Source organism: Lemur catta, chromosome 3, assembly GCF_020740605.2.
Source record: "Lemur catta isolate mLemCat1 chromosome 3, mLemCat1.pri, whole genome shotgun sequence".
Lineage (NCBI taxonomy): Eukaryota > Metazoa > Chordata > Mammalia > Primates > Lemuridae > Lemur > Lemur catta.
The window spans coordinates 17,079,489-17,105,259 of NC_059130.1; the positions used below are offsets into that span (position 1 = coordinate 17,079,489).

Consider the following 25,771-nt stretch of genomic DNA (forward strand, 5'->3'; position numbering starts at 1 on the left):
TTGGAAATTTCACTCACAAAGCCTGTTTAATCCAGTGATTCTCAGGCGGGCACAGTGGCTTACGCCTGTAATCGTAGCACTCGGGAAGGCCGAGGCAGGAGGATCCCTTGAGGATAGGAGTTTGAGGTTGCTGTGAGCTAGGCTGACGCCACAGCAGTCTAGCCTGGGTGACCCAAGTGAGATTCTGTCTCAAAAAAAAAAAAAAAAAAAATCCAGTGATTCTCAACACCTTCACAGATTCTGATTTCATTGGCCTAGACATCAGTATTTTTCAGTTCTCCAAGTGATTCCAGTGGGCCCCCAGAGCTGAGAACACTGTGTTAATCTTTCATTATTACCATTTTAGTCATATGCTTAGTTTTATATACCGTGAACTACGTTGAAGCTAAATAATTAAAAATAATATAGGCATACACATAATAAAAATATTAATAAATACTAACGCTTGTTGAGACTTATATGTTCCAGGATGCTGCAAGGTATTTTACATATGTTATCTCATTTCATCTTATGAAATAGAAAATATTAACTCTTTTTCACACTGAGGCCCAGAGAACTTGACTTAGTTGTCCAAAATCACGTTATCTAGTGTGTGGTTCAGACAGGACTTGAATGCACATGTATCTGACTCTAAAATTCCATGCACTTAATCCCTGTTATACATTGTTTGTTCCAGAACCATGACTATAAGAGATCTCATTTGGAATTCAACATTTCCCAACCCTCTTTTGCCCCTGACACACCTGTGTATTTGTCAGGGCCTGCCAGGTCATTTAGGTGGGGTTTTGCCTTTAAACCACCTTTTAGTGCCTTCACCATCTACCACATTTTATTTATGTGGTATTGCACACACTTGGATTACACTTAGTATATAGCTACATGTATAAAATGGGGTGTGATCTAAACATGTTCACAAATTATTATACATACTGTGCACTTTGAGTTTATGTCTATAAACACACACCTATATTTTCCACACTTATAAAAGTTGTGAATGTAATGTAGGGGAGAGAACACTGATTTAGAATTCCCACTTTTGACTAGCACTGTGTCCTTACACCCAAATTTGTTGGATTTTCTTTTAATCATCTGTAAAATGGGGAGACAATGAGTGCTTTTTCTAACTGCACAATTATCTGAAGATGAAATGAGATCTCACACCTAGCAAGGAGTCTTACCCATTCATTTTTTTTTGTCAGCTAATGAGCTGTATATATAAACTCTAGTAACTGTGGTAAATATATATGATGTGTGCTGGCATCACCTTTCACAGAGTAATGTTTCATCTCTACGCCTCGCTGTTGATGAGCCATAAACCCTCCTCCACTATTTCTTATCTACTGACAAATTTCTGGATTTCTGTGCAATGAGCATGGGTCAGAGGTTATAAATTTAATAGAAAGAAGGGGAAAGGACAGAAGGGAAGGGAAAGAATGGGAGAGGCATTTTTACAATTTGGCTTTTTTTTTTTTAGAGTTGCCCAAGCTGGAATGCAGTGGCTATTCACAGGTGCTACCCCACTGCTGATCAGCATGGGAGTTTTGACCTGCTCTGTTCTTGACTTTGGCCATTTCACCCTTCCTTAGGCAACCTGGAGGTCCCACACTCCCAGGTCACCATAATGATGCTGAATTCAGTGTGGACACTCCATCGACATAGTGCACTACAGCCCAGAACTCCTGAGTTCAAAAGTTACTCCCACCTCAGCCTCCCAAGTAGCTGGGACTACAGGTGTGTACCGCCATGCCTGGCTGTTTTTGTTTTTTTTAACTACAAACCAGATCACTGTTGGCTAGAGTAGGAGGAAATGGGCACTTTTATATACTATTAGTGGGAGTGTAAATTGGTAAAAAATTTTGGAGAGCTAGTTATCAAATTGAAGATTGACATATCTTCCCATTTTGTATTAATAAAAAACTTAAGCTCATATTTATACTAATATTTATACAGAAAAAGGTACAAAAAGATAAACATCACCATATGTCACAAGTTGTTTTTTTTAAAAAAAAAAGATAAACGGTTAATGATTAAATTAACAGTGGCTGTCCCTGGTGGGTGGGAGTGTCTGGGAGGAGAAGTTTCACTTCTTACTTTATATTCTTCTGTATAGTTTGAACTTGTTTACAGGCATTCATTTTTATTTTTATTTTTTGCAAAAATGAAATAAGCCCAGAGCAGAGACTAGTTATTATAGATATGCACACATCAGCTGTGCTCCTGTGTCCTTAATCCTTGGCTCCTCTCTGCAAGACTGGCTTGCAGTCCCAGGAGGGCTCTGACCCCTGCCTGCTTGGCTCTCCTTGTGCTGTTTTTGCAGTCCATTACCAGCTGCTTAAGCAGCAGGTTCCCAGTGGCTGATCAGCTGGAACTGGTTCAGGAGGACAAACAGGAAGGACACAGCTACCAGTGCAGATTACCCTGTTGGCCTACAGGGGGAAAAAAAAAATTTAAACCTTGAAATGCTGAGGAAAACTTCATGCTATTAACAACTCCCTCACCCCTCTACCTAGATCAGGTAGGCAGTGAGCTGGATTTGTGTTGCTCTGAAGGAATCCTTACAGTTGCATGTAACAAACTTCCAGCCCCACGTCCTGGCAGCTTGCCCCCACACTTGGTTAGGGCTTGAGTTCCACAGGCTAAATCCCGTGTCACTCCTGATCCCCCTACGTCACACTGGAGCTTCCTCTATGGAGAAATAAAATGCCTCACCAGCAAGCCTCCTCTTAAGCAAGATGTCATAGGAGCTCAGGGTAAAGGGAGATTCTTCATAAGAGAGGCATGAAATCAGGTAAGAAGAATGGCTCTGGAGTCAGATAGATATCACATCTCTGCTCTGACACTTTCTAGTTGTATGGCTTTGGGAAAATTACTTCACCTCTTATAAACCTTTATAGTTTCCTCGTCTATAAAATAGGGACAATAAATGTACCTGCCTCCTAGGGTTGGAGGTGCTGCTAGTTATAAAGGGTTTAGTACTCTCTGCCTGACATAGAGGAATGTTCAGGAAGTCAGGGGTCCCCAACCTATGGTGACTTGTATAATTATTTCATTATATATTACAATGTAATAATAATAGCAATAAAGTACACAATAAATGTAATGTGCTTGAATCATCCCAAAACCATCCCCGTACCCCCACCCGTCCGTGGAAAAATTGTCTTCCATGAAAATGGTCCCTGGTGCCACAAAGGTTGGGGACCACTGCAGTAAGTGCTACATTTATTTGTAGTGAGGCTCATTTCCTATCACTCCTCACAATGGCAGTGGTTAAGAGTTTGGGCTCTGGAGTCAGATTGTCCAGGTTCAAATCCTAGCTCTATTACTTATTATGAGTGTGACTATTGGGCCTCAGTTTTCTCATCAACAAAATAAATATTCTCATCTCACACAGATCTTGTGAAGATTAACTGAGATAATGCATGTAAAACAGTAAAGTGCCTGGAACATAGGCATTTGGGAAATTAGGCTGTTATAATTTGCTCTGCTGATAAATTAGCATGTTTCATATAAAGAATATGAGTTTTGTAAAACCATCTTCTAAACCCCACCCCCCTTCCCCATGCCCTTCCCAAACACTCAGTAAGCTACTGGTTCCAATCTGAAATCTAGTCCTGTCTTCCTGTGCTATAGGATGTTCCTGCCTTCATCCCCTTCTCACTCTTCCAATTTCTCTTTCTTTCCCTGCTCAGGCCTCTCATTAGTCCAATTAATAAACTGTTGCTGTCATTTCAGTTCAGCCCCAGGATCAGGGTCCCTTGGGGATAGGCATTAGGCTGGGAAAGTGAGATTGTGGGGGAGCTGCAGGGACATCCTCATTTCCACAGGACAGTGGAACTAGGAACCAGGGTTGGCAGCAGATGGACCTCGCTGGGCCCAGGTCTCTTGGGACATCATGAGGATAATCAGTGAGAATTTCATTATACAGAGTGAGAGTCTGGCTGTTTGGCAGAGCACCAGGGTCTCATTCAGGGACAGGAAGGTTCTGGCCTGGAGATAATGACCAGCCTGAGGCCTCTGGCCTTCTATGCACTGGCCTTCGGCTCCCCCTTGGGCATGCACACCCACACATTCATGCAGGCACGCACCCAAGTCCTTTGGGCTTTCAGTCAGCTAAAGAGTTTGTGGGTACATTCCCGGCCTGGAAGGCTGGTGAACAGAGTGAGGCTGGAGGGCCCAGAAACGCATGACTGCCCCTGCTCATTGCTGAGAATAACCAAACTCTGAGGTTCCCAAGAGCCCATTAAACCATCATAAATGCCACTCTAGAATGAGAGCTGGTTTCCTCCCAACCTTGGAAAGATAAAAGAGCAGGTCTGGGAGTGGCCGAGCTAGCTGCAAACAAGAAAATGAGATTAGCTGCAGGTTAGCTCTGAAGCTTAAGCAGCCCAGGGACAAGTTGGTTTGTTGGGTATAGAATGGAGGTCAGCATTTTCGACTCCCTCCTCCCCTCGGGACATGAAACCAGTTAGTGCTGAGGATGGGGGCTGGGGTGGGGGTGTGAGGGTGTGAGGGGGCATGGTTTGATTTTCTCAACCAGTTCCATTGTCCGTACCTCTTCAAGCATATATTTGGGGGAAAGGGAGTTCATATCATACTCATTCTGCTGACATCTGGCTCCTACCTGCTGCACTGTTAATACTGCTATCCACCACCTAGAATTATGAGCTTATATGCTGGCTTCAGCCCAAAGAGAATGTGGAGAATATCACGTTTTCTTTCACTGGTTTGCCTCTTAATTCCCTACAACCACAAAAACACATGTGCTGTAAATGGTAGACTTTACTGTAGGTCTCAAAGTAGAGTTTTCAAAAGTATTGTCCATGGACCAGCCATTTCAGCATCACCTGGGAACTTGTTAGAAATGCAAATTCTTGGGTCCCACTCTAGACCTACTGAATCAGAAACTCTGAGGGCCTGCCCAACAATCTGTATATTAACAAGCCCTTCAGGTGATTCTGATACTTGGTAGAATTTAAGAACACATTGCTGTATGTGTAAGGATAACTTGAAAAAAATTACAGAGTAGGGAAGGAGACTAAATTCAAACTGAATTGTAAATATTACTGTTCATAAGCCAACAGAAGTATAAAAAGGGTCTTTCATGGGGTTTTGCTTCCTTCTCTGGAGGTCCACATGCAGAGGTTGATTTCTTCTCCTACCAAGACAATCTGAAGCATGTACTCACACACACACAAAGACACATGAACTCAATTCCCACCTTTTCTCACAGAGGCCACAATAGTCTTGAATTTGGTTTAGGGGTTTGTCATTCCTGTGCATGGTTTTTTTTTGATTGTTTGTTTTTTTTTTTTAAGACAGAGTCTCGGCTTTGTCCCCCTGGGCTAGAGTGCAGTGGTTTTAATATTATGTTACTCTTACCCACAGTGAGATTCCTATGCTTTTTGGCTATTTGTATTTTTTCTTTCTTCTTCTTTTTTTTTCCCTACTTTGAAGTGCATGTTAAAATCCTTTGCCCATTTTTCTTTTGGGTTGTCTGCCTTTTTCTCATTGATTTGTAGGAATTCTTTGCAAATTCTGGGTATTTTGTTGGCTATGTGTGTTACAAACATGTTTTTATTGTGTCTTTTGTGAATGAAATTTTATTTTAATGTAGTCAATTTTATTATTCTTTTCTTTCATGGTTAATAATTTTTTCCATCTTAAGATATTCCTTGGGGCCGGGCGTGGTGGCTCACGCCTGTAATCCTAGCCCTCTGGGAGGCTGAGGCGGGTGGATCGTTCGAGGTCAGGAGTTCGAGACCAGCCTGAGTGAGACCCCCATCTCTACTAAAAATAGAAAGAAATTATCTGGCCAACTAAAAATATATATAGCAAAAAAAAAATTAGCCGGGCATGGTGGCACATGCCTGTAGTCCCAGCTACTCGGGAGGCCGAGGCAGTAGGATCGCTTAAGCCCAGGAGTGTGAGGTTGCTGTGAGCTAGGCTGACGCCACGGCACTCACTCTAGCCTGGGCAACAAAGTGAGACTCTGTCTCAAAAAAAAAAAAAAAAAAAAAAGATATTCCTTTCTACTCCAAAGTGAAAAAGATAGTCTCCAATATTTTCTAAAAGCCTCATGGTTTTGCCTTCCATCTTTAGATCTTGAACTGATTTTTGTATAGAGTTTGAGAAAAGATCCAATTTCATGTTTTTCATATGACTGTCTACTCATCCTAGACCCATTCATTAATTGAAAAATCTATCGGCCGGATGCGGTGGCTCATGCGTGTAATCCTAGCACTCTGAGAGGCCAAGGCAGGAGGATCGCTCGAGGACAGGAGTTCGAGACCAGCCTGAGCAAGAGTGAGACCCCCGTCTCTACTAAAAATAGAAAGAAATTATCTGGACAACTAAAAATATATATAGAAAATATTAGCCGGGCATGGTGGCGCATGCCTCAAAAAAAGAAAAATCTATTTTTTCTCTCCACTGTTCTGAAGTTTTAACTGTGTCATAAAGTGAGTATCTAATCAAGTCTCTGATATGTACCAAAAGTCTATTTAACTTTACTTGTGACAGTATTACACTTTGAAATTACAATACCCTTAAGACATATCTTGATATCTGGTAGAGCAAGTTCTACATTTTTAACCCTGAGAGTGTCTTTGCTATTATTCTCATCTTTATTTATATTATTTATTTATTTATTTATTTTAGATAGAGTCTCACTCTGTTGCCCTGGCTAGAGTGCTGTGGCATCAGCCTAGCTCACAACCACCTCAAAATCCTGGGCTCAAGCGATCCTCTTGCCTCAACCTCCCGAGTAGCTGGGACTACAGGCATGTGGCACCATGCCTGGCTAATTTTTCTATATGTATATATTTAGTTGTCCATATAATTTTTTTCTATTTTTAATAGAGATGGGGGTCTCGCTCTTGCTCAGGCTGGTCTCAAACTCCTGAGCTCAAACAATCCGCCCGCCTCGGCCTCCCAGGTGCTAGGATTACAGGCATGAGCCACCATGTCCAGCCTATTCTCATCTTTCAGTACCATGTGTATTTGGGATTTTTATAGGAATTGCATTAAATCTATAAATTAACTTGAGAGAATGGACATCTTTTCTTTATTTATTTTCATTTTTAGAGATGGGGGTCTCACTATGTTGCCCAGGGGGGCCTTGAACTCTTGGGCTCAAGGTATCCTCCTGCCTCAGCCTTTAAGTAGCTTGGTCATCATCTCCAAAATAATGATTCTTTCAGTGTAAAAGCATGGTATATCTCTTCATCTATTCATGTCTTATACTTTTCAATAACATTTTATAATGTTCTCCATATACTTTTTCTCTTTTACTTTTTTGTTTAATCTACGTATCTTTTAGTTTTATTCTAGGCATCTTTTATACTAGGTATCCTTTAGTTTTTATTGATATTGCATATGTCATCTTTTAAAACTTACATTAATATTTTATAATTGCTGATTTATTATAAAACTGATTTAAGTATGTTGATCTTGTAGTCACATTCTTGTTGAACATTTTTGTTAGTTCCAACAGTTTACTTGGAGATTCTTTTGGAGTTTTTCTGCAGACAATCATATCCTGTGTAAGTAAGAGCAGTTTTGTTTCTTCCTTTATAGTCCTTAGACCTTTAATATCTTTTTCTTGTCTTGTACTCGTTTCAATCTCTAGTACAGTTCAATAGAAGTGATGATAGGCATCATTGTCTTGATCCTAATGTAAAAGGAATATTTTGAATGTTTCACTATTAAGTATGAAGCTTGCTACAGGTTTTGGTAAATACCCTTTATCAGCTAGAGGAAGTTTATTCTATTCCAAGTTGGCTAAGACTTTTTATAATAAATATGAGTATTACGTTTTACACATAGATATGATATATATGTGATACATTATGTTTCATGTAGTATATATTTACATATATTTCATGTGCTGTATATCAAATACCATGTATATGTTAAAAAACCATACAACTACTTCAATATATGCAATTATATATGATAAAGTACATATGATATATATATCACATATATCATAAGTGTCATATTTTTCATATACTAAAATAGTTATATGGTTTTTCTCCTTTACTCTGATAATGTAGCAAATTGCTGGCACTTTCCAATTTACTTATTGAAGAGGCCATTTATGGGCCTGTTTGCTGTGTGGATGGTTTTGACGGGAATAAGATGGTAAAAGGCTTTTAGTTAGGAGGCTACTAAAGTGGTACAGGTGAGAGATTATTGTGTCTTAGATTAGTGTGGTGGTAATGGAGATGGAAATAAGTAGTCGGTTTTAAGATATATTTTGTTTTTGATGATGGATTAGATGTTTGGTAGCAGTAGGGAGCGGATGGAGAATAAAGGGAAAGGAAAGGAAAGACTGAAAGATGAGTTCCAGATTTCTGGCTTTAGACTTTTCTTAAATTGTGATAAGAAATGTATAACATAAAATTTTACCATTTTGAACCATTTTTAACTATACAGTTCTGTGGCAATAAGTAATATTCACATTATTGTGCAACCATTGCCACCATGTATCTCCAGAACTTTTTCATCATTCCAAACTGAAACTCAGTACGTGTTAAAAAATAACTCTCCATTCTCCCCTCCTCCTAGCCCCAGGCAACCACCATTCTCTTTCTGTCTGTGTGAATTTGACTGCTCTAAGCACCACATATAAGTGGAATCATAAAATATTTGTCCTTTTATAACTGACTTATTTCAGTTAGCATAATGTGTTCAAGGTTCATCCATGTCGTAGTAAGTATCAGAATTCTCTTTCTTTTTAAGGCTTAACAACATTCCATTTTCTGTATATGCCAGATTTTGTTTGTTCATTCATCCATTGACAGACACTGGATTGCTTCCAATTTTTGGCTATTGTGAATAGTGCTGCTATGAACATGGGTATACAAATATCTCTTCAAGTCCCTGCTTTCAATTCTTTTGGATATATACCCAGAAACAGAATCACTGACTATGGTAATTCTATGTTTAATTTTTTGAGGGAATGCCATACTGTTTTCCACAGTGACTGCACCATTTTACATTCTCATCAGCAATGCACAAAAGTTTCAATTTCTCTGTGTCCTTACCAAAGCTTGTTATTTTCTGGCTTTGGGTTTGGGGTTTTTTTTTTTTATATATATGATAGCCATCCTAATGTGTGTATGGTATCTCATTGTGGTTTGATTTGCATTTCCTTATGATTAGTGATCTTGAGCATCTTTTCATGTGCCTATCAGCCATTTGTATATCTTTGGAGACACGTCTATTGAAATGCTTTGCCCATTTTTTAATTATGTTGTTTTGTTGTTGCTGTTGAGTTGTAGGAATTCTTTATATTTTCTGGATACTAATCCCTTATTTAATATATGATTACATGATTTGCAAATATTTTCTTTCACTGCATGGGTTACTCTGTTGATAGTGTCCTTTGATGGACAAAAGTTTTTCATTTTGATGAAGTCTAATTTGTCTGTTTTTTTCTGGCTTTAGATTTTGCTTCAATAAGTAATAGTTACTATTACTATCATCATTCCTTCTTTACTTTATTGGGAAAAAGAGATGGAGGAAGAAAGAGATGAAAGGAGACAAAAGATACTCTAAATAGATTTGGACTTATTCAATAGAGGAACAATGAAATTAACAGTAATTTCATCAAAAAGAAATATTTATTTATTATCACTTATATTTCAGACACTGCACTTAGCACTAGGGAAATAAAATGAGTAAATGAAGATTTCTTACTTAGTGGGGAAGACAACCAGAAAAAGAGAATTTCCACACAAACGGATGGCATGGAAGTGATATATATATGAATGCTATGAACTATGGTTGTAGAATTGAGGTGGAAGCCACTAAATGCTTAAACGAGTCAGAGAAATCTTCATAAAGAAGCGGGAAGGAGAGTAGGAAATGCCTAGCAAGAGAAGGTGGGGAAGGGCAACTAGCAGGAGGAACAGCATGTAGAAATATTTATAGATATACATGGCCCAATTTATGAAAGGTAAATATTTTCTGTGGCTGGAATATGGAAAAAAATGGTGAGGAGATATGGGAAATGTTGGAGTTAGTTAGGCTGGGTCCTGAATTATGGAGTCTTACTTAAATGGTAGGACAAAGAATTTGGAATTTGATATTACAGGCAATGAGGAGTCATTCACTTAAAAAATTTTTTTTCTAGGGCTGGGCGGGGTGGCTCACACCTGTAATCCTAGCACTCTGGGAGGCCGAGGCAGGCAGATTGTTTGAGCTCAGGAGTTTGAGACCAGCCTGAGCAAGAGTGAGACCCCATCTCTACTAAAAATAGAAAGAAATTATATGGACAGCTAAAAAATATATATGTAGAAAAATTAGCTGGGCATGGTGGTGCATGCCTGTAGTCCCAGCTACCTGGGAGTCTGAGGCAGAAGGATTGCTTGAGCCCAGGAGTTTGAGGTTGCTGTGAGCTGGGCTGATGCCACGGCACTCTAGCCTGGGCAACAGAGTGAGACTCTGTCTCAAAAAAAAAAAAAATTTTTTTTTTTTGTTTTCCAAAATAATCCATGTTCATTATATTAATAAAACATTAGGAAAAGCACAAAGAATAGAATAAGAACCACTGGGAACATCAAGTATTTTTATGTTGGGAGGCGCTAACAACATACCTGTAACAGTATGCTTTGGAAAGATAATTCTAGTGACAGTCTAGAGGAGGCTGGGAGAGGGGAGAGAGGCTGGAGGACAGGAGATGGGTTCAGAGGTCACTGCAATAGTACTCATGAGAGGTGAAGGTCTGAACTAAGTAGCAGTGGGGATGGAGATGTAAAGAGAGATCTGAGACATTTCTCAGGGGAAATCAATGGAGTCTAGTGAGTCTTCAGTCCCAGTGTACCCCTGGTGGACCACCCCACCCCTACCACCCTGCCGCCCAGCAGGAGGTAAGCAGCTGGGAGCAGCAAGTGAAGCTTTCCCTGTATTTATAGCCACTACTTTCCCCATTGCTCCCATCACCGCCTGAGCTTAGTCTCCTGTGCAGTTCCCTATTTCCCCACTCCCATCTCTACACCCCACCCCAGTCCCTTGGAAAAATTGTCTTCCATGACATGAAACCGGTCCCTGGTGCCATAAAGGTTGGGACCACTGTTAATTGACTGATTAAATGTAACAGGAAAGAAAGAGGAAAAAGCCTGGGTGATCATGAGATTTCTAGCTTGAGAGACTGGAATTGATCAGTTTAGTTAGCTATGACTTTGCAAAGAGTAAAGTCCTGAGATAATGGGATATACGATAGCTAAATTTTAAGGGGTCGGGGTTTATGCTAGGGTCTGGAACAAGGGATCCGAAGTGAGTAGTTTTGTTTTGTTTTGTTTTTTTTTGAGACAGAGTCTAACTCTGTTGCCCAGGCTAGAGTGCCGTGGCGTCAGCCTAGCTCACAGCAACCTCAAACTCCTGGGCTCAAGCAATCCTCCTGCCTCAGCCTCCCAGGTAGCTGGGACTACAGGCATGCGCCACCATGCCTGGCTAATTTTTTCTATATATTTTTAGTTGTCCATATAATTTCTTTCTATTTTTAGTAGAGATGGGGTCTCACTCTTGCTCAGGCTGGTCTCGAACTCCTGAGCTCACAGGATCCAGCCACCTTGGCCTCCCGGAGTGCTAGGATTACAGGCATGAGCCACCACGCCTGGCCCAAAGTGAGTAGTTTTTTTAGGAGTGAGTCTGGAGGTGGGATATTCTTTGCTTATGCATTCCACTGAACTCTAAAAACTCTGCCCAAATACTTTGACACCCAAGGAGTAATTAGACAATTCCAGGGCAATGAATGAAACCCTATATTCCATTGTTAATGAGAACTGAATCATTAAACTCTGTTAAAAACATGTATTACTAAATCTGTTCAGATATATGGGGGTTTATTCTATGACTCTATTGCTATACATATTGACATTTTTCATAAAAATTTTTAAAGAAAAATATTTAGGTAATTTAAAATATTTAGGTATTGTAGGGTATAAGATAATATTATTTATTTATGAAATATTTATTGAATGTCTATTATGTGTCAAGCACTATTAGCCAATATGAGGAATACAAAGATATATAAGGTGCACATAAGTGCTATCAGAGTGCTAAAAATAATGTGCAGAAGGAATTAAGAGTTGGAAGGACTCCTTCTAACTGGGGTGACCTGCACCACTTATGGGGGAAGACACAGATTAGGAAGCATGACTTTATAATGGGCCCATTTCGCATAGTTTTATAATGAAGCTCTGAAACTATAGTACAAGGAACTAAACTGCCTCCTTTTTTTGTGAGGCTCCTGCCTATGCCCAGTTTCTTACTTGGAGGTGGTTGAGCCTGCTCAACGGCAGCGGAAGGAGGCTAAGAGTAAGTTTCACTCTGCTGCCTTGGCTTTAAAAGTTTGGTTTGGCCTGAAGCATTGGATATGGCCTTGATTCCAAGAAAAATTTCAATATTAGAAAATGGAGAAGTATTTTAAAAAAACATAATTATGACTCCAAATCTGCCATGGGAAAGATTGACTTCAGTTACTTTCTAGGACAACCCTATGACCTAGGCATTATCATTCTTTTGACATGGTCAGGCTTTTAATTTACAAGTCAGAATTAATTTACAGCCATACTAATGCCAATCCTGCCTCTGCCTCGGGGAAACTTGGTTTTAACCTCTCTGGGCTTGTTTCTTCATTAGCAATAACTGTCTTGCCAATTTCACTACAAGTCAAAGTCTTACTTATATATAACTTTATATATATATATATATATATATATATATATATATATATGATATAATACACGGCTGAGTGAGCATAAAGTGGCCATACTTCACTGTTCCTAGTAAGTTTTCTATAGCCTCTGCTTCAGGAAAAATAAAAAAATTTCCTCACAAGCAGCCTTTGCTTTGTTGACTACTCAACACCCTCTTTATCTACTTGTCCCACTTGCTTTTCTGAGAGTGTGTATCTAGGACAGCATCCCCCCAAAACAGAGGACAGAAGGTATTTTCCTTAGAGACATGCAGGTGAGACCGACCAGGCTAAAGCGAGGATAGAAGGTCCACTCGTGTCAGCGACTTGGAAGGCAGCCCTTCTGCCACTCCGCTTTCTCGGAGCCCAGAGAAGATAAAAGAGCCTTTCCTACGACTACGCTAGATAGACCTGTAGTCGGAACTCACAGCGCTCGGCCCCACCACTCCTTCTTAAGGAACCACTGCGCCCTCCAGCGGAGGGACCGCGGCGCAACTCCAGAGGAGCACCCGAAGTCTGCAAACACCGTAACGTTATCTAAAGGAGAACGTGGTCTCACTTTCACGTTCTCTCAGGGAGCTCGGCTGTCTCGGGCCCCGCCCCCTCGCGGAGTCCCTCCCCCGACGCAAGCTCGTCTTTTGGCCCCGATTGGCTGGCTCCCGTGCGAGAGGACGTTGCGTCGCGGGGCGGGGTGGGTGAGTGCTGGCCGTAGGCCCTCAGTCGTGTGTCCCGGCCGCCGCCCCCGCTGTCGCACCGTGTCCGCCCCTCGCCTGCCTTTAGAGGGTACAGGGGACGGCCAGGGTTTTGAGTGATCGCGCAGCCGCTAAACATCTGCGTCATCCTCCTTTTCTGTCAGGCGGCTCTTCTCTGCCGGGTCCAGGTCGAGGGGGAAAATGGCGCCGGCGCCCCTAGGCGTCCGGGAGGAGCGGTTGCGGGGTTATCGGTCCGAACCGCTTTCCCGGCTCCTCTTCCTTGCCCAGGCAGCTCTCCTCCTGCTGCCCATCGCCCGAGCAGGTCTTTGCCCCGCACCGTGCTCTTGCCGCATTCCTCTGCTGGATTGCAGTCGCAGGAAACTGCCCGCGCCGAGCTGGAGGGCGCTGTCGGGCCCATTGCCCCCAGACACCGCTAGCCTGTGAGTAGAGTGGCCAGGCGGAGAGACCAAAGGAAAGGGGGAGCGTCCTCTCCGGGGACAGGAGGAGACTGGCCTGGTCAGAGGGCGTGGTCCCCATGCTAAGTTATGAAGGAAACTGCCAGCGCGATGTTGTGAACTTTGTTTTGGATGATGGGAGTATGAAAAAGCTGGTGTTAAGGTTTCTGGAGACGTATGAAGACCAGGGTTAAGTTTCTTGGGGCCAGGGAGTCTGTGATTTTCTGAACTGGGGAGGAGTTGGTACGGGGATGTTTAATGTTAAGGACTCCAGGGTTCTGTGCACCAGCATTGACTTTAGATGGTTGGGTGGTGCTCCTTGCCCGCATTGGGCTGCATCATTTGGTGTGTACTCCGCTTGAATGGTCCTCAGGCACACATTTGATAACTAAGATCGCCAGAGACACATGAATTGTCTTTTGTCCCTAGTTCGCATATCGGCTCATTTTTGCTGCGGTTTTTATATTTAGGGTTGAAAACTCATGTACCGGGAGATCCTGTACTAAGAATATCTTTATAAGTAGCAATCTTGATCTAATTTAGGATTCACTGTAAGGAAGGGAAGAAGTATTAGTTTTCAAAATCATGTGATGCTTTGATTGTTTTCAGTGCATTTCTTTGTGGCAGAGAACCCCCAAATCACTTCTGTTTGTTTATGTATGGGAAGCAAGTACAATGGTTGAAAGAATTCTGGAGTCTGCACCAGAGTTTTCACCTTGACGGGCCTTTATTAGACAGTGACACCTAGAGAGTTCATTAGTCTGAGTCAGCTTGGTGGCATTAGGAACAACAGTAGGTATTAAATGCTACAATTATGGGGCTTCTTCACCACTAACATACAGTTATTTCTCTTCCACTAACTGAGCAATGCGTTTAATTGACAGACTTCTAATAGAGTGGTCCCTAAGAAAGAGTCATCACTAAAAAGAATAGTTTGAGGTGCAGTTAAAATATGAGCAGCTGTTTGGATTTTCAATGGAAATGAATTTCCATTTCAATGGATTTTCAACCTCCATTGCAGAGGTTAAGAAGTATTTCTATATTTGCAAATAGGTTAGTATAGGTAGGAAAGCAAGCTACCTCATATTCATTGAGAAAATTAACGTAAGTAACCAAATGTAGTAAGCATAGAACTGCAATGTGATGAGATGCTTTCTGTTGTTTTGTGGTAGTGACACCTGTTAGCTAATTCTGGTTTTATTAACCCAAGTTAAATTTAGAAATTTATATTAGTGTGCAGTGTAGTCTGAAATCTAGTACAGCATTTTTTTTATGGAGCAAATGCCTTTTTCTGAGAAATTCTTGGAACAGCTACCTGATTATGACAGAATAAATCTGGCGCAGGTTTAAAAACAAATCAGCTTCATTTAGCTGTAATTGAAATAAATGTGGCCTACTTTTTAAGATCCTCCATTGTTAGGTAAACATTAATTAGAGATAATTTTATGTAAGATATATTTATTTTGTGTCTACGTTTGATTTTGTTTAATCAAGACAAATTGCCTAAATCCAAGTGACATTCAAAATTTTAAATGTCCTATAATGAAATTGACATTTTCAGTTGAAATGAAATGTTTTAGAGAGTAATTCTCTTGTAGAAATGTAATTGGGTGAAAGTCTTACATTAGTAGAACTCTTAGAATATTAAAAGATAGGGCAGTACTGTTTTATATTGAGAAATGAAACATTTCTTTAGCAGTTGCCTTCAGCTATAAAACCACCAAGGGCATTTGGGTTTCTTTCTGTAATTCTGAATTTTTAAAACACATGCAATGCTTTAAATATATTAGTGATTTCAATTTCAATGCTTAAACTTGTAAGCGTCATTAAAATGATCGTGGACAAACAAAAATTGATTAATCCTGGTTTTTGGAAACCTATTCAGCTATTGTCCTTTTTGTTTGTTTGTTTGTTTGTTTTTGAGACAGAGTCTCTCCCAGGCTGGAGTGCAGTGAATTCATCATAGCTCACTGCAACCTCAAACTCCTGGGCTCAAGCAATCCTCCTGACTCAGCCTCCCCTGCCGAGTAGCTGGGACTATGGGCATGTGCCACCATGCCTGGCTAATTTTTCTATTTTTAGTAGAGATGGGGTCTCACTCTTGCTTAGGCTGATCTTGAACTCCTGACCTCAAGCCATGTTCCCACCTCAGCCTCCCAGAGTGCTAGGATTACAGGCATGAGCCACCTCACCCACCCTTTCAGATACTGTCTTTATACTTCTCTATATGAGAAACTCTCTCTAAAATATATTATTTCGTTATTCAAAACTTGATTGGATTCTCTACGGATGCAGAGCTGTGTATCACATTGTTGTGGTCACACACACACACACACACACACACACACACACACTAGGTATATCAGTCAGCTTCTTGTTTTGCCAAGTAAGAGTGTTTGAACCCCTTTCCCCCAGTCATTTGTTGTCATGGTCATTTTATGATAGCACCAACATACTAAGTATGTAATTTTAGAGTTAAGGACAATTCTATAGATAATATAAATGTAGTTTTATGAAAAATTTGTAACCTTGTTCTTAGTATTTTCATTTCACTGTAGACTGCTGAAAATTCATCATGGATGGAATGCTGCTGTACTAGAATAGTTTTATTGGATTATATATGTATTTGGTTACTTATAATTTTTTAGTCCCTTCTGTTTTCATTGTAATTATTTAAGTTTTGCTTGCATTTGTTCCTTTGGAATGTGTGTGAACAGATTAATTCTTTAGCATATAAAGAGGACATTAGCTTATGTTGAATAATCTAGGGAAGTCTTTCCAGATTAATAGTCATGTGTGACTTGAACTTCAACCACTGTAGTTACCTTAGAGACATTGGCAAAATGTTTTCACTGTTAACATATGGATTCATTCTTGATCCCTTCAAAGATCCTGAGCTCACTGCCATTGACTTGTGTGATGGCAAGCAAAAACTGCATAGCTTTCTTGTATTTCCTATTTCCTTCTTAAAGGGACAGGTAATTTGTAGTAAAAAAAAAGAAGAAAAATTCTAAATATAGTCACATTAAAAGTTACTACTAATTCTAGCTCCCAACTCAGTCTGAATATGGGGTGTTTTGTTTCATTGCCTCAAAATTCAGAAAAACTTTTGTATGCACAAATAATCCTTCATTTCTTCTGATCATCTTTGTTTTTGTAGGGCTTTACAGCATCTATTAGATATTTATTAAGTATTAATAATTAGTTGTATGCAGAATGTCATTAGGGCTTGCAGCTGTAGTTTGAGGAGTTTTTAATAGTCTGAAGCTAGATAGCAGCCACCCATTTCTAAAGTTGGGATACTTCAAAGGTATTATAGATGTCTCTCACATGCACTGTCTAGAGTAGACACTAGCATAAACACCAGTTTTAGTCTCTAAAAGAAACAGATCTTAATTGGAATGAATTGACCAATAGATAGATAGATAGATAGAAAGAAACAGACCTACTAGTAAATCCCTAAACCAAATTGGGGATGAGGGTGGGACGAACAACTATGATGTTTCCAGAATCCAATATACTTTGTCCTTGGCTTGCATGCTACTGTTATAATGGGCTGGTTTACTTTCAACAATCATTTCTAAGTATATACAACATGCTTTTCTTTCACTGCATTAAGGATTTTATTTTATCTTCTTTATCCTGGTATACCTGGGGAAGAGATAAACAGAAGATGTGAGCTCACTAAATTTAGTGGGATGTTTGAGGCATTTTTGTTAGTTCAGAAGATACTGGAACAAGAAAGCCTGCAATGAGACAGCCTTAAGAAATCTGATCTAATACAGATATGATACAGATCACTTAGGGTTGGTTGTTACACAAGTATACCCTGGATTATATATTTTGGATTGAGCCCAGCATAATTCATCAATTTAAACTCCTTTTGGCATTGTCAGAGTGCTTGTTTTATCATACTTTTCCTTAGCATTGATTATCATCTTAAAAATTTCTTTTCTGCTTTGGTACAGGAAAAATTATGTCATTGTTTTCATTGCTTTTCTTTGTACGATCTGTCTGACTCTGTTAATATTAGCATTGCCTCCACTGTTTCCCTTACCCTAAATAAATGGCACTTAATTATTTTAGATGTGAGAAGAAAGGAGAGAGAAAGTGTGCTAAGTATATCCATAAGAATTTTGGCCTTCAACCGTTACCTTTTTTGATATGATTTTTTAAAATTATTTTTATAGATTTATGGGTACATGTGCAGATTTTTGTTTGTTTGTTTTTTTGAGACAGAGTCTCGCTCTGTTGCCTGGGCTAGAGTGCTGTGGCATCAAGCTCACAGCAGCCTCAAATTCCTGGGCTTAAGCAATCCTTCTGCCTCAGCCTACCGAGCAGCTGGGACTACAGGCATGTGCCACCATGCCCAGCTAATTTTTTTTCTATGTATATAATTTTAGCTGCCCAGATCATTTCTTTCTATTTTTAGTAGAGACGGGGTCTCACTCTTGCTCAGGCTGGTCTCGAACTCCTGACCTTGAGCAATCCTCCCACCTTGGCCTCCCAGAGTGCTAGGATTACAGGCGTGAGCCACCTCACCTGGCCCAGATTTGTTACATGGATATATATTGCATAGTGGTGAAGCCTGGGCACCTTCCTTGATTAGTGTATGTGATACCTATTAGGTAATTTCTCATCTCACACCACCCCCTTCCCACCCTCCTACCCTTCTGAGTCTCCAGCCTCTGTTATTCCACTCTCTATGTCCATGTGTACTCATTATTTAGCTCCCACTTATGAGTGAGAGCATGCGGTATTTGAGTTATTTCACTTAAGATAATGGCCTCCAGTTCCACCCATGTTACTGCAAAGGATATGATTTCATTCTTTTTTATGGCTGAGTAGTATTCCATGGTATACATATACTGCATTTTCTTTATCCATCTTTTTGATATGATCTTGATGGACTTAGGGACAATAGCTAAGGGATTAGGAAAGACAATTAAGGCTACTACTAGAAAGAGGTAAAGAAACCTAGGGTTCTTAACCATTTGACTCTACTCCAGCCTCAAATCTTGACCCTCCTCCCCAGTGAAATAAATGCATAGACAAGAATCAACCAGTATGTCTTGCTGCATTTATCTATGACTTCATTTAAAAAATTATAAAAGGACATATATGCTCATATTAAAAAATTAAGTAAAATAAATTTATTAAATAGAAATAAAATCATCCCTTTCTCTATCCCTTCCATTCCACCCTCCTGTGGTGAAAATGGGAATTCATTTTTTAGGAATTTTATCTTGTTAAGAAACAACTTAGTGACGTTCTGGTGCTTCAGTGAAGCTTTAGTTGAAGGTGATTCCATACACTCCAAAAATGTCTGTTTTGTTCACTACTAAGTGTGGTATGTGGCATATAGTAGGTGTCAAATCTTTGTTGACAGGTTTATTGTAGAAAGACAGAAAAGGCAAAAAATTGAGTTGAAGGAATCTTGATAGAGCATCCTCTGTCTACCAGGGTTTAGGGTATTAGATAAATTTCTGGATTAGTGCAGTTTTCAGCTCTGCCTGAAGGGTAGACCATAACTTGGAGAGCCTTTACAAAATACCAAAGCTTGGGTCTCACCCCTCAGTGATTTCTGATTTGTTTGGTCTGGGGTGAAGTGTCAATATTTTAAAATCTTCCCTGGTGATGCTAATGTGCAGCAATGGTGAAGAACCACTGAACCATAAACAATTGTTGCTTTTTGAATGTTTTTTTCTCCTTTATTGGGAGATTAATGCATTTTAAATGTCAATTGAGGGGATTTGTGCTTTGCTTAATTCTTTAAAATTCCTTTATGTTTTGGAGGACCTGTTTTTTTTTTTATAAAGATTAGTGTCCCAATTGTGTTTCATTATGTTAAATATTTTTCATTTTCCAATATACAACGTATATAATTAACACACGAGTAGCCAAAGAATTACTTGTGTATGAAGATAATCACTTGGTTTCCTAATACTAGAAAATACATTTCCCTCATCTTAGGTCCATGACATTTTATATGCTTTATTAAAGTTTCTTCAATCCTAATGGAAAACTGGCATTTAACCAGTGAAGAAAAGATCATGTCATATTAAGAGCTTAGCAAAAATGTTTTTTAAAAATACTCTGAATGAGTTCTTATGTCATATTTTCTATGCCAAAGTAAATGACTCAACTCATTTATTCCATACTATTTTGGTCATGAAAAATGTTAAGATGTTTAGTTGATGCAAATTAAAAAATAAAAGCAATTTAAATAATTACACTCCATCCAAATTATTAATTTCATGTTGGGGACAAAAACCTGAAGAATGGAATAGTTAATGTAAGTTTCAATTTGTTGTAAAACAACTTTTTAAGCTCTTAATGTTCTTTACCTCTCTTTTGCCCTTCTCTGGCCTTTCCCCAAAAAGGAGAGTGTAGTTATTTGTGATAAATAAATGGCATAATAACTGCCAGAATAGTGGTGATTAGCAGTTTTAAAGTTAAGCCATAAACAGTGCAACAGTAGTGAAGTGTGGAATAAATAAATTTGTAATTAAATGCTTCTTAATTTTGGGTTTCTCTTACACATTTTATTTTTTATACATGTTATTTCAAAATCACCACAATAATTTGCTTATGTAATCAAAATCTTGGCAGGTTGCAACAGAAAAGCATAACCAATCCTGAGCATGGTGTGCTTATCTGAAGAGATACTAGACTTGGTGCCAGGTTAAACTAAGTGGGCATTAAGGAATGGTGGATTACATTAATAATGAGAAACCGAACTGTTCTTTGGCTTTGATTAGCCCTTCTCTACCAATAATGTAGGTGATAAGATGACTTGTTTTACGATATTCACATCTAAAAATCTTTACAATAACTTAATTATAAGATAAAATAGTCTGATACAAAGATGTGAACCTAGTTGATACCTAGAAAATACTCACTAATGGTGATGGAAAATGTTGTAGCTTTCTATATTTTCATATATAAGCAGCAATCTTTGTTCCACTATTACTGAATACTGTTTTATTCTAAATGAGTGGAAAAGACAGATCTTAAAAACATGGATGGGAGTAACAGTCCATGGTTTCACTGTTCACTAAAACCCAACTCTGTTCACCTGAAATTTGGAGGCCAGACATTGGGTTCTAAAGTGGAATTTACTATTTCATAAATCAGTCTAAAAACTAAGTCTAGTATATTTGTATTTTTCACTATCTTTCTGATGTGTGTTGCTGACCAGGAAGACAAGAGAACATGTAGTTATTAGGGTTTTCTTTTTCCTTGTCAGGTGTTGTCATTAACCTGATTTGGTCAATTTATGGCATTCTGAAAACAAACTGTAGGAAGAATTCTAATCTCAAAAGCAACAATTAAAGTATTATTTCCCAGCTCATTCTGGGTTAAAGATAGATATTTTTAATGTGAGTTTATTTTTAAATAAATTAATACTTTTCCATGGTAAACTATTAAAGTGGTACAGAAACATTTAAAATAGAACAGTAAAAAGTTCCTTTGTCTCACTTAAGGAAAACCCACTGTTAATTGTTTCTTGGGTATGTTTCTCAAAGTTTTACACATTTATCTATCTGTTTTTCCTTTTCTTTAAAAATACACACATACAAATGAAGCCATACTATGTCTGGCTACAGAGAATTCCATCGTGTAGAACTTTCATAAGTTATTTAACTGATCTTATCTTGACAAGTATATAGCTTTCTTTTTATTTTATGATTTTGCTATTACAGTAACTTGCTGGTAGATAGCTTTTCATGACTATAAGTATGTATGTATAGTAGATTCTTAGAAGTGATGTCACTGTGTAATTCTGAAACATCAAATCTTGTGATATAGGTGAGTACCCCAATAATTTGACCAAATCTTTGGTGGGCTGTCTTGTAATTGGCATCTTCTTATAAAATTGGAATTCAGAAACAATATTTAGATTACTATTTTAATTAATTAATTTTTTGAGACAAGGTCTCACTCTGTCACCCAGGTGGGAGTGCAGTGGCACAGTCATAGTTCGCTGTAACTTCCAGCTCCTGGGTTCAAGTGATCCTCCTGCCTCATGTGTGCTACCATGCTTGGCTGATTTTTAAAAATTTTTTGTAGAGATGGATTAGCACTATCTTTTCTAGGCTAGTCTAGAACTCCTGGCCTCAAATGATCCTCCTGGCTCAGTCTCCCAAAGTGCTGGTATTATCGGTATGACCCACCGTGCCTGGCCTAGATTACTGCTTTAATAAGTCATTGTAGGGGAGTGGTTCCAGTTAGTTAAGGTTTTACCTTGGGAAGTGGATTATACCTGCAAGTCCAATAGATAACTCAGAAAAGTAGATAGTGTTGGACCATCATCCTGTTTCAAATCTAGTATTTAATAACCTGCTATTTATACCCTGACATGTGTGTTAAGCATTTTATTTATATTCTTCTAATCTTTCGAGCAATCTGATAAGGTTGGTACTGATACTCTCATCAGTGTAGGTTAAATGACTTGTCTGAAGTTTGGGTTAAATGACTTGTCTCGTATCCCAGAACTGGGCATGCTAAGACTATATTTTTAAATATATCTGTAGAATTCATATTTCCTCTTTTGTTGTTACATTCTCCAGTGAAACAGTATTTTCAGTCATTAAGAACTCAGGGAAAGATAGTGGAAGAAAATAAAATATGCCCCTTTTTGTTTAAATTTCAAAATATTACCGGGGTACAAATGTTTTTGGTTACATGTATCGATTTTGTTATGCTTGAGTCAGTTATAAGTGTGCCCATCACCCAGATCGTGTTCATTGTACTCATTAGGTAGGTTTTCACCCATTCCCTTCTCACTCCTCTCCCCTGCTTGATTTCAAATGAGTTTTACTTCCCTCTGGGCACATGTGTGCTCATGGGTTAGTTCCAGTTTAATAGCGAGTACATGTGATGTTTGTTTTTCCATTCTTTAGACACTTCACTTAGGATAATGGTCTCCAGTTCTATCCAGATTGTTGCAAAAGGCCTTAATTCATTCTTCTTCATGGCTGAGTAGTATTTCACCGTGTACATATACCACACGTTGTTGTGGGTTTTTTTTTTTTTTGAGACAGAGTCTTGCTCTGTTGCCTGGGCTAGAGGTGCTGTGGCATCAGCTTAACTCACAGCAACCTCAAAGTCCTAGGCTCAAGCAATCTTCCTGCCTCAGCCTCCCAAGTAGCTGGGACTATAGGCATATGCCACCACGCCCAGCCCCACATGTTAATCCACTCATGAATTGTTGGGCACTTGTGAATTGCACTGCAGTAAACATTTGAGTGCAGGTATCTTTTTGATAAAATGACTTCTTTTCCTTTTGGTAAATACTCAGTAGTGGGATTGCTGGATCAAATGGTAGGTCTACTTTTAATTCTTTGCGGAATCTCTGTACTGTTTTCTATAGTGGTTGTACTAATTTGCAGTCCTGCCAACAGCAAATAAGTGTTCCTTTCTCTCTGCATCCACGCCAGCATCTGTTATTTTTGGACTTTTTAATAAAAGCCATTCTAACTGGGGTAAGGTGATATCTCATTGTGGTTTTAATTTGCATTTCCCTGATAATTAGTGACGTTGAGCGTTTTTTTTGTTTGTTTGTTTTATTTTTTTATTTTTAAGACTAGTCAAGTGCAGTAGTGAGGAGGGGGGAAGAGCGTTTTTTTTTAATGTTTATTTCTCATTTGTCTATCTTTTGAAAAGCTTCTGTTCTTGTCTTTTGCCTACTTTTTAATGGGGTTGTTTGTTTTTTCCTTGCTGATTTGCTTGAGTTCTTTGTAGATTCTGGTTGTTAGCCCTTTATGGGACATATAGCTTGCAAATATTTTCTCCCATTCTGTGGGTTTTCTATTTACTCTGTTTATTATTTCTTTAGTTGTGCAGAAGCTTTTTAATTCGTTCAAGTCCGATTTATTTATTTTTATTGTTGCTGTGATTACCATTGGGGTCGTCTTCATAAATTCTTTGCCTAGGCTGATATATGGAAGAGTTTTTCCAACATTTTCTTCTAGAATTCTTATGGTTTCATGCCTTACATTTACATCTGTTATCCATCTTGAATTAATTGTTGTGAGTGTTGAGAGATATGGATGTTCAGTCTTTTGCATGTGGCTATCCAATTTTCCCAGCACCATTTATTGAATAGGGCTTCTTTTCCCCAGTGTATATTGTTGTCTGCTTTATCAAAGATCAGTTGGCTGTATGTGGATGGTTTTATATCTGGGTTCTCTGTTCTGTTCCATTGGTCTATGTCTCTATTTTTGTGCCAATATCATGCTGTTTTGGTTACTGTAGCCTTGTGTTATAGTTTGAAGTCTGGTAATGTGGTGCCTCGAGATTTGTTCTTTTTGCATAAGATTGCTTTGGCTATTCAGGCTCTTTTCTGGTTCCAAATGAAGGGTATTTTTTCTAAATTTGTGAAATATGATGTTGGTATTTTGATGGGGATTGCATTGAATCTGTAAATCACTTTGGGTAGTATGAACATTTTAACAATGTTGAGTATACCGATTCATGAGCATGATGTGTTTTTCCATTTCTTTGTGTCATGTGCGATTTTTGTCCTCAGTGTTTCTTAGTTCTCTTTCTAGTATCTTTAACCTCCTTGGTCAAGTATATGCTTAGGCATTTTATTTTCTTTGTAGCTGTTGTGAATAGTATTGAATCTTTGATTTGACTCTCAGCTTGACTGTTATTGGTGTTTAAGAATGCTACTGATTTGTGTACATTGATTTTGTAACCTGAGACTTTGCTGAATTTATTTATCAATTCCAGAAGTCTCTTGGTATAGTCTTTGGGATTTTCTAGATATAAGATCATATCGTCAGCAAAAAACGATAGTTTAGCCTCCTCTTTCCTGATTTGGGTACCCTTAATTTCTTTCGCTTGCCTGATTGTTCTCATGCCTCTTATCTTGAAATGAATATTCCCATCTTCCTACCACCTCTAACTTTTTTTCATATGACAAGTATTGTACAATATATTACACATAGTGCAAATGAAGAACAGACAGTTTAATTTGGAATAGCATTATGCCTCATGCTATACTAAAATCTTATTTATTCTGAAGATATTTGCCCAATATAACTAGCTATCTCTAGTTCAACCACAAAGCAAAAATGCTTCCTAGAGGCATTAATTCACAGAGGAGACTGTCACTCGTATCTCATTTATTCGTAATTCAATACAGTTCTGATAGGCAATCATGTTTCCTGGCCTATGACAATTGATTAGAGACAACAAACTAGAAAAAAGTAGCCTGTTACAGACAGAAAGGCTGATAGTTCCAAGAAGTGAGAGCTTTTAGTGTAAAGCTGTTAGTGGTAAAGGAAAAGCAAACCTATAAAAGCAGACAGAATTTTAGGAGTTGTTTTGGGATTCTTGTGTTTAGTTCAGTATACCAAAAGAATACTCAAGATCATCAGCATGTTAAATCTCACAGTATAGTAATTGATTATAATAGTAACCATGAGTATTATTTTTAAAAGCAAATTATGCTAGGTATACTCTAACGAGACAGGGATTTTCATTTACAAAAGGAAGGCAGATTATGCCAGATAAATAAATGAAGCATTATCATACCCAAAATATTAGATATAATATTTTCTTATCCTTTAACTTTTGCAAAGGGTTTCTTTATCAGAGGTTTCATTATTGTTGAAGTTCACAGTTTGGCCTATTATTGCTGTATATTTTCAAAAACAAAAAAGATTATTGATGACTCAGAAGTGTACGTATGTGACTGTGCAGAAGAAAAGCCCTCCATCTCTATTGCTGTAGGACTTCTTTGCAGTTAGCTTGCTGAACTTGATTCGCCTCCTCAAACTGTTCTGATTGCTCTGTAGATCCTATAAATAATTTACACCCTGATGGTACTAAACGACTACATTAATGGCACCTCTGGCTCCACATGATAACAAGAACTTTAATAATTCATCATGTATTACAGCCATATC

General features: G+C 38.6%; 1 protein-coding gene across 3 annotated transcripts in view; it reads left to right on the forward strand.

Moving 5' to 3' along the window:
• LRIG2 (leucine rich repeats and immunoglobulin like domains 2) overlaps positions 1-25,771 on the forward strand; it is a 143,174-nt gene that overhangs the window by 82,230 nt on the left and 35,173 nt on the right. Inside the window, exon 1 of one of the 3 annotated variants that reach the window (XM_045546836.1) lies at positions 13,377-13,835. The exons of 1 other annotated variant lie outside the window; for it this stretch is intronic. In XM_045546836.1, the coding sequence (XP_045402792.1) occupies positions 13,597-13,835 (239 nt within the window). In that variant the 5' untranslated portion in view covers positions 13,377-13,596. Of the gene's footprint in view, positions 1-13,376; positions 13,836-25,771 lie in introns of those variants that run through there. One more of the 3 variants, XM_045546834.1, reaches the window with a different exon arrangement.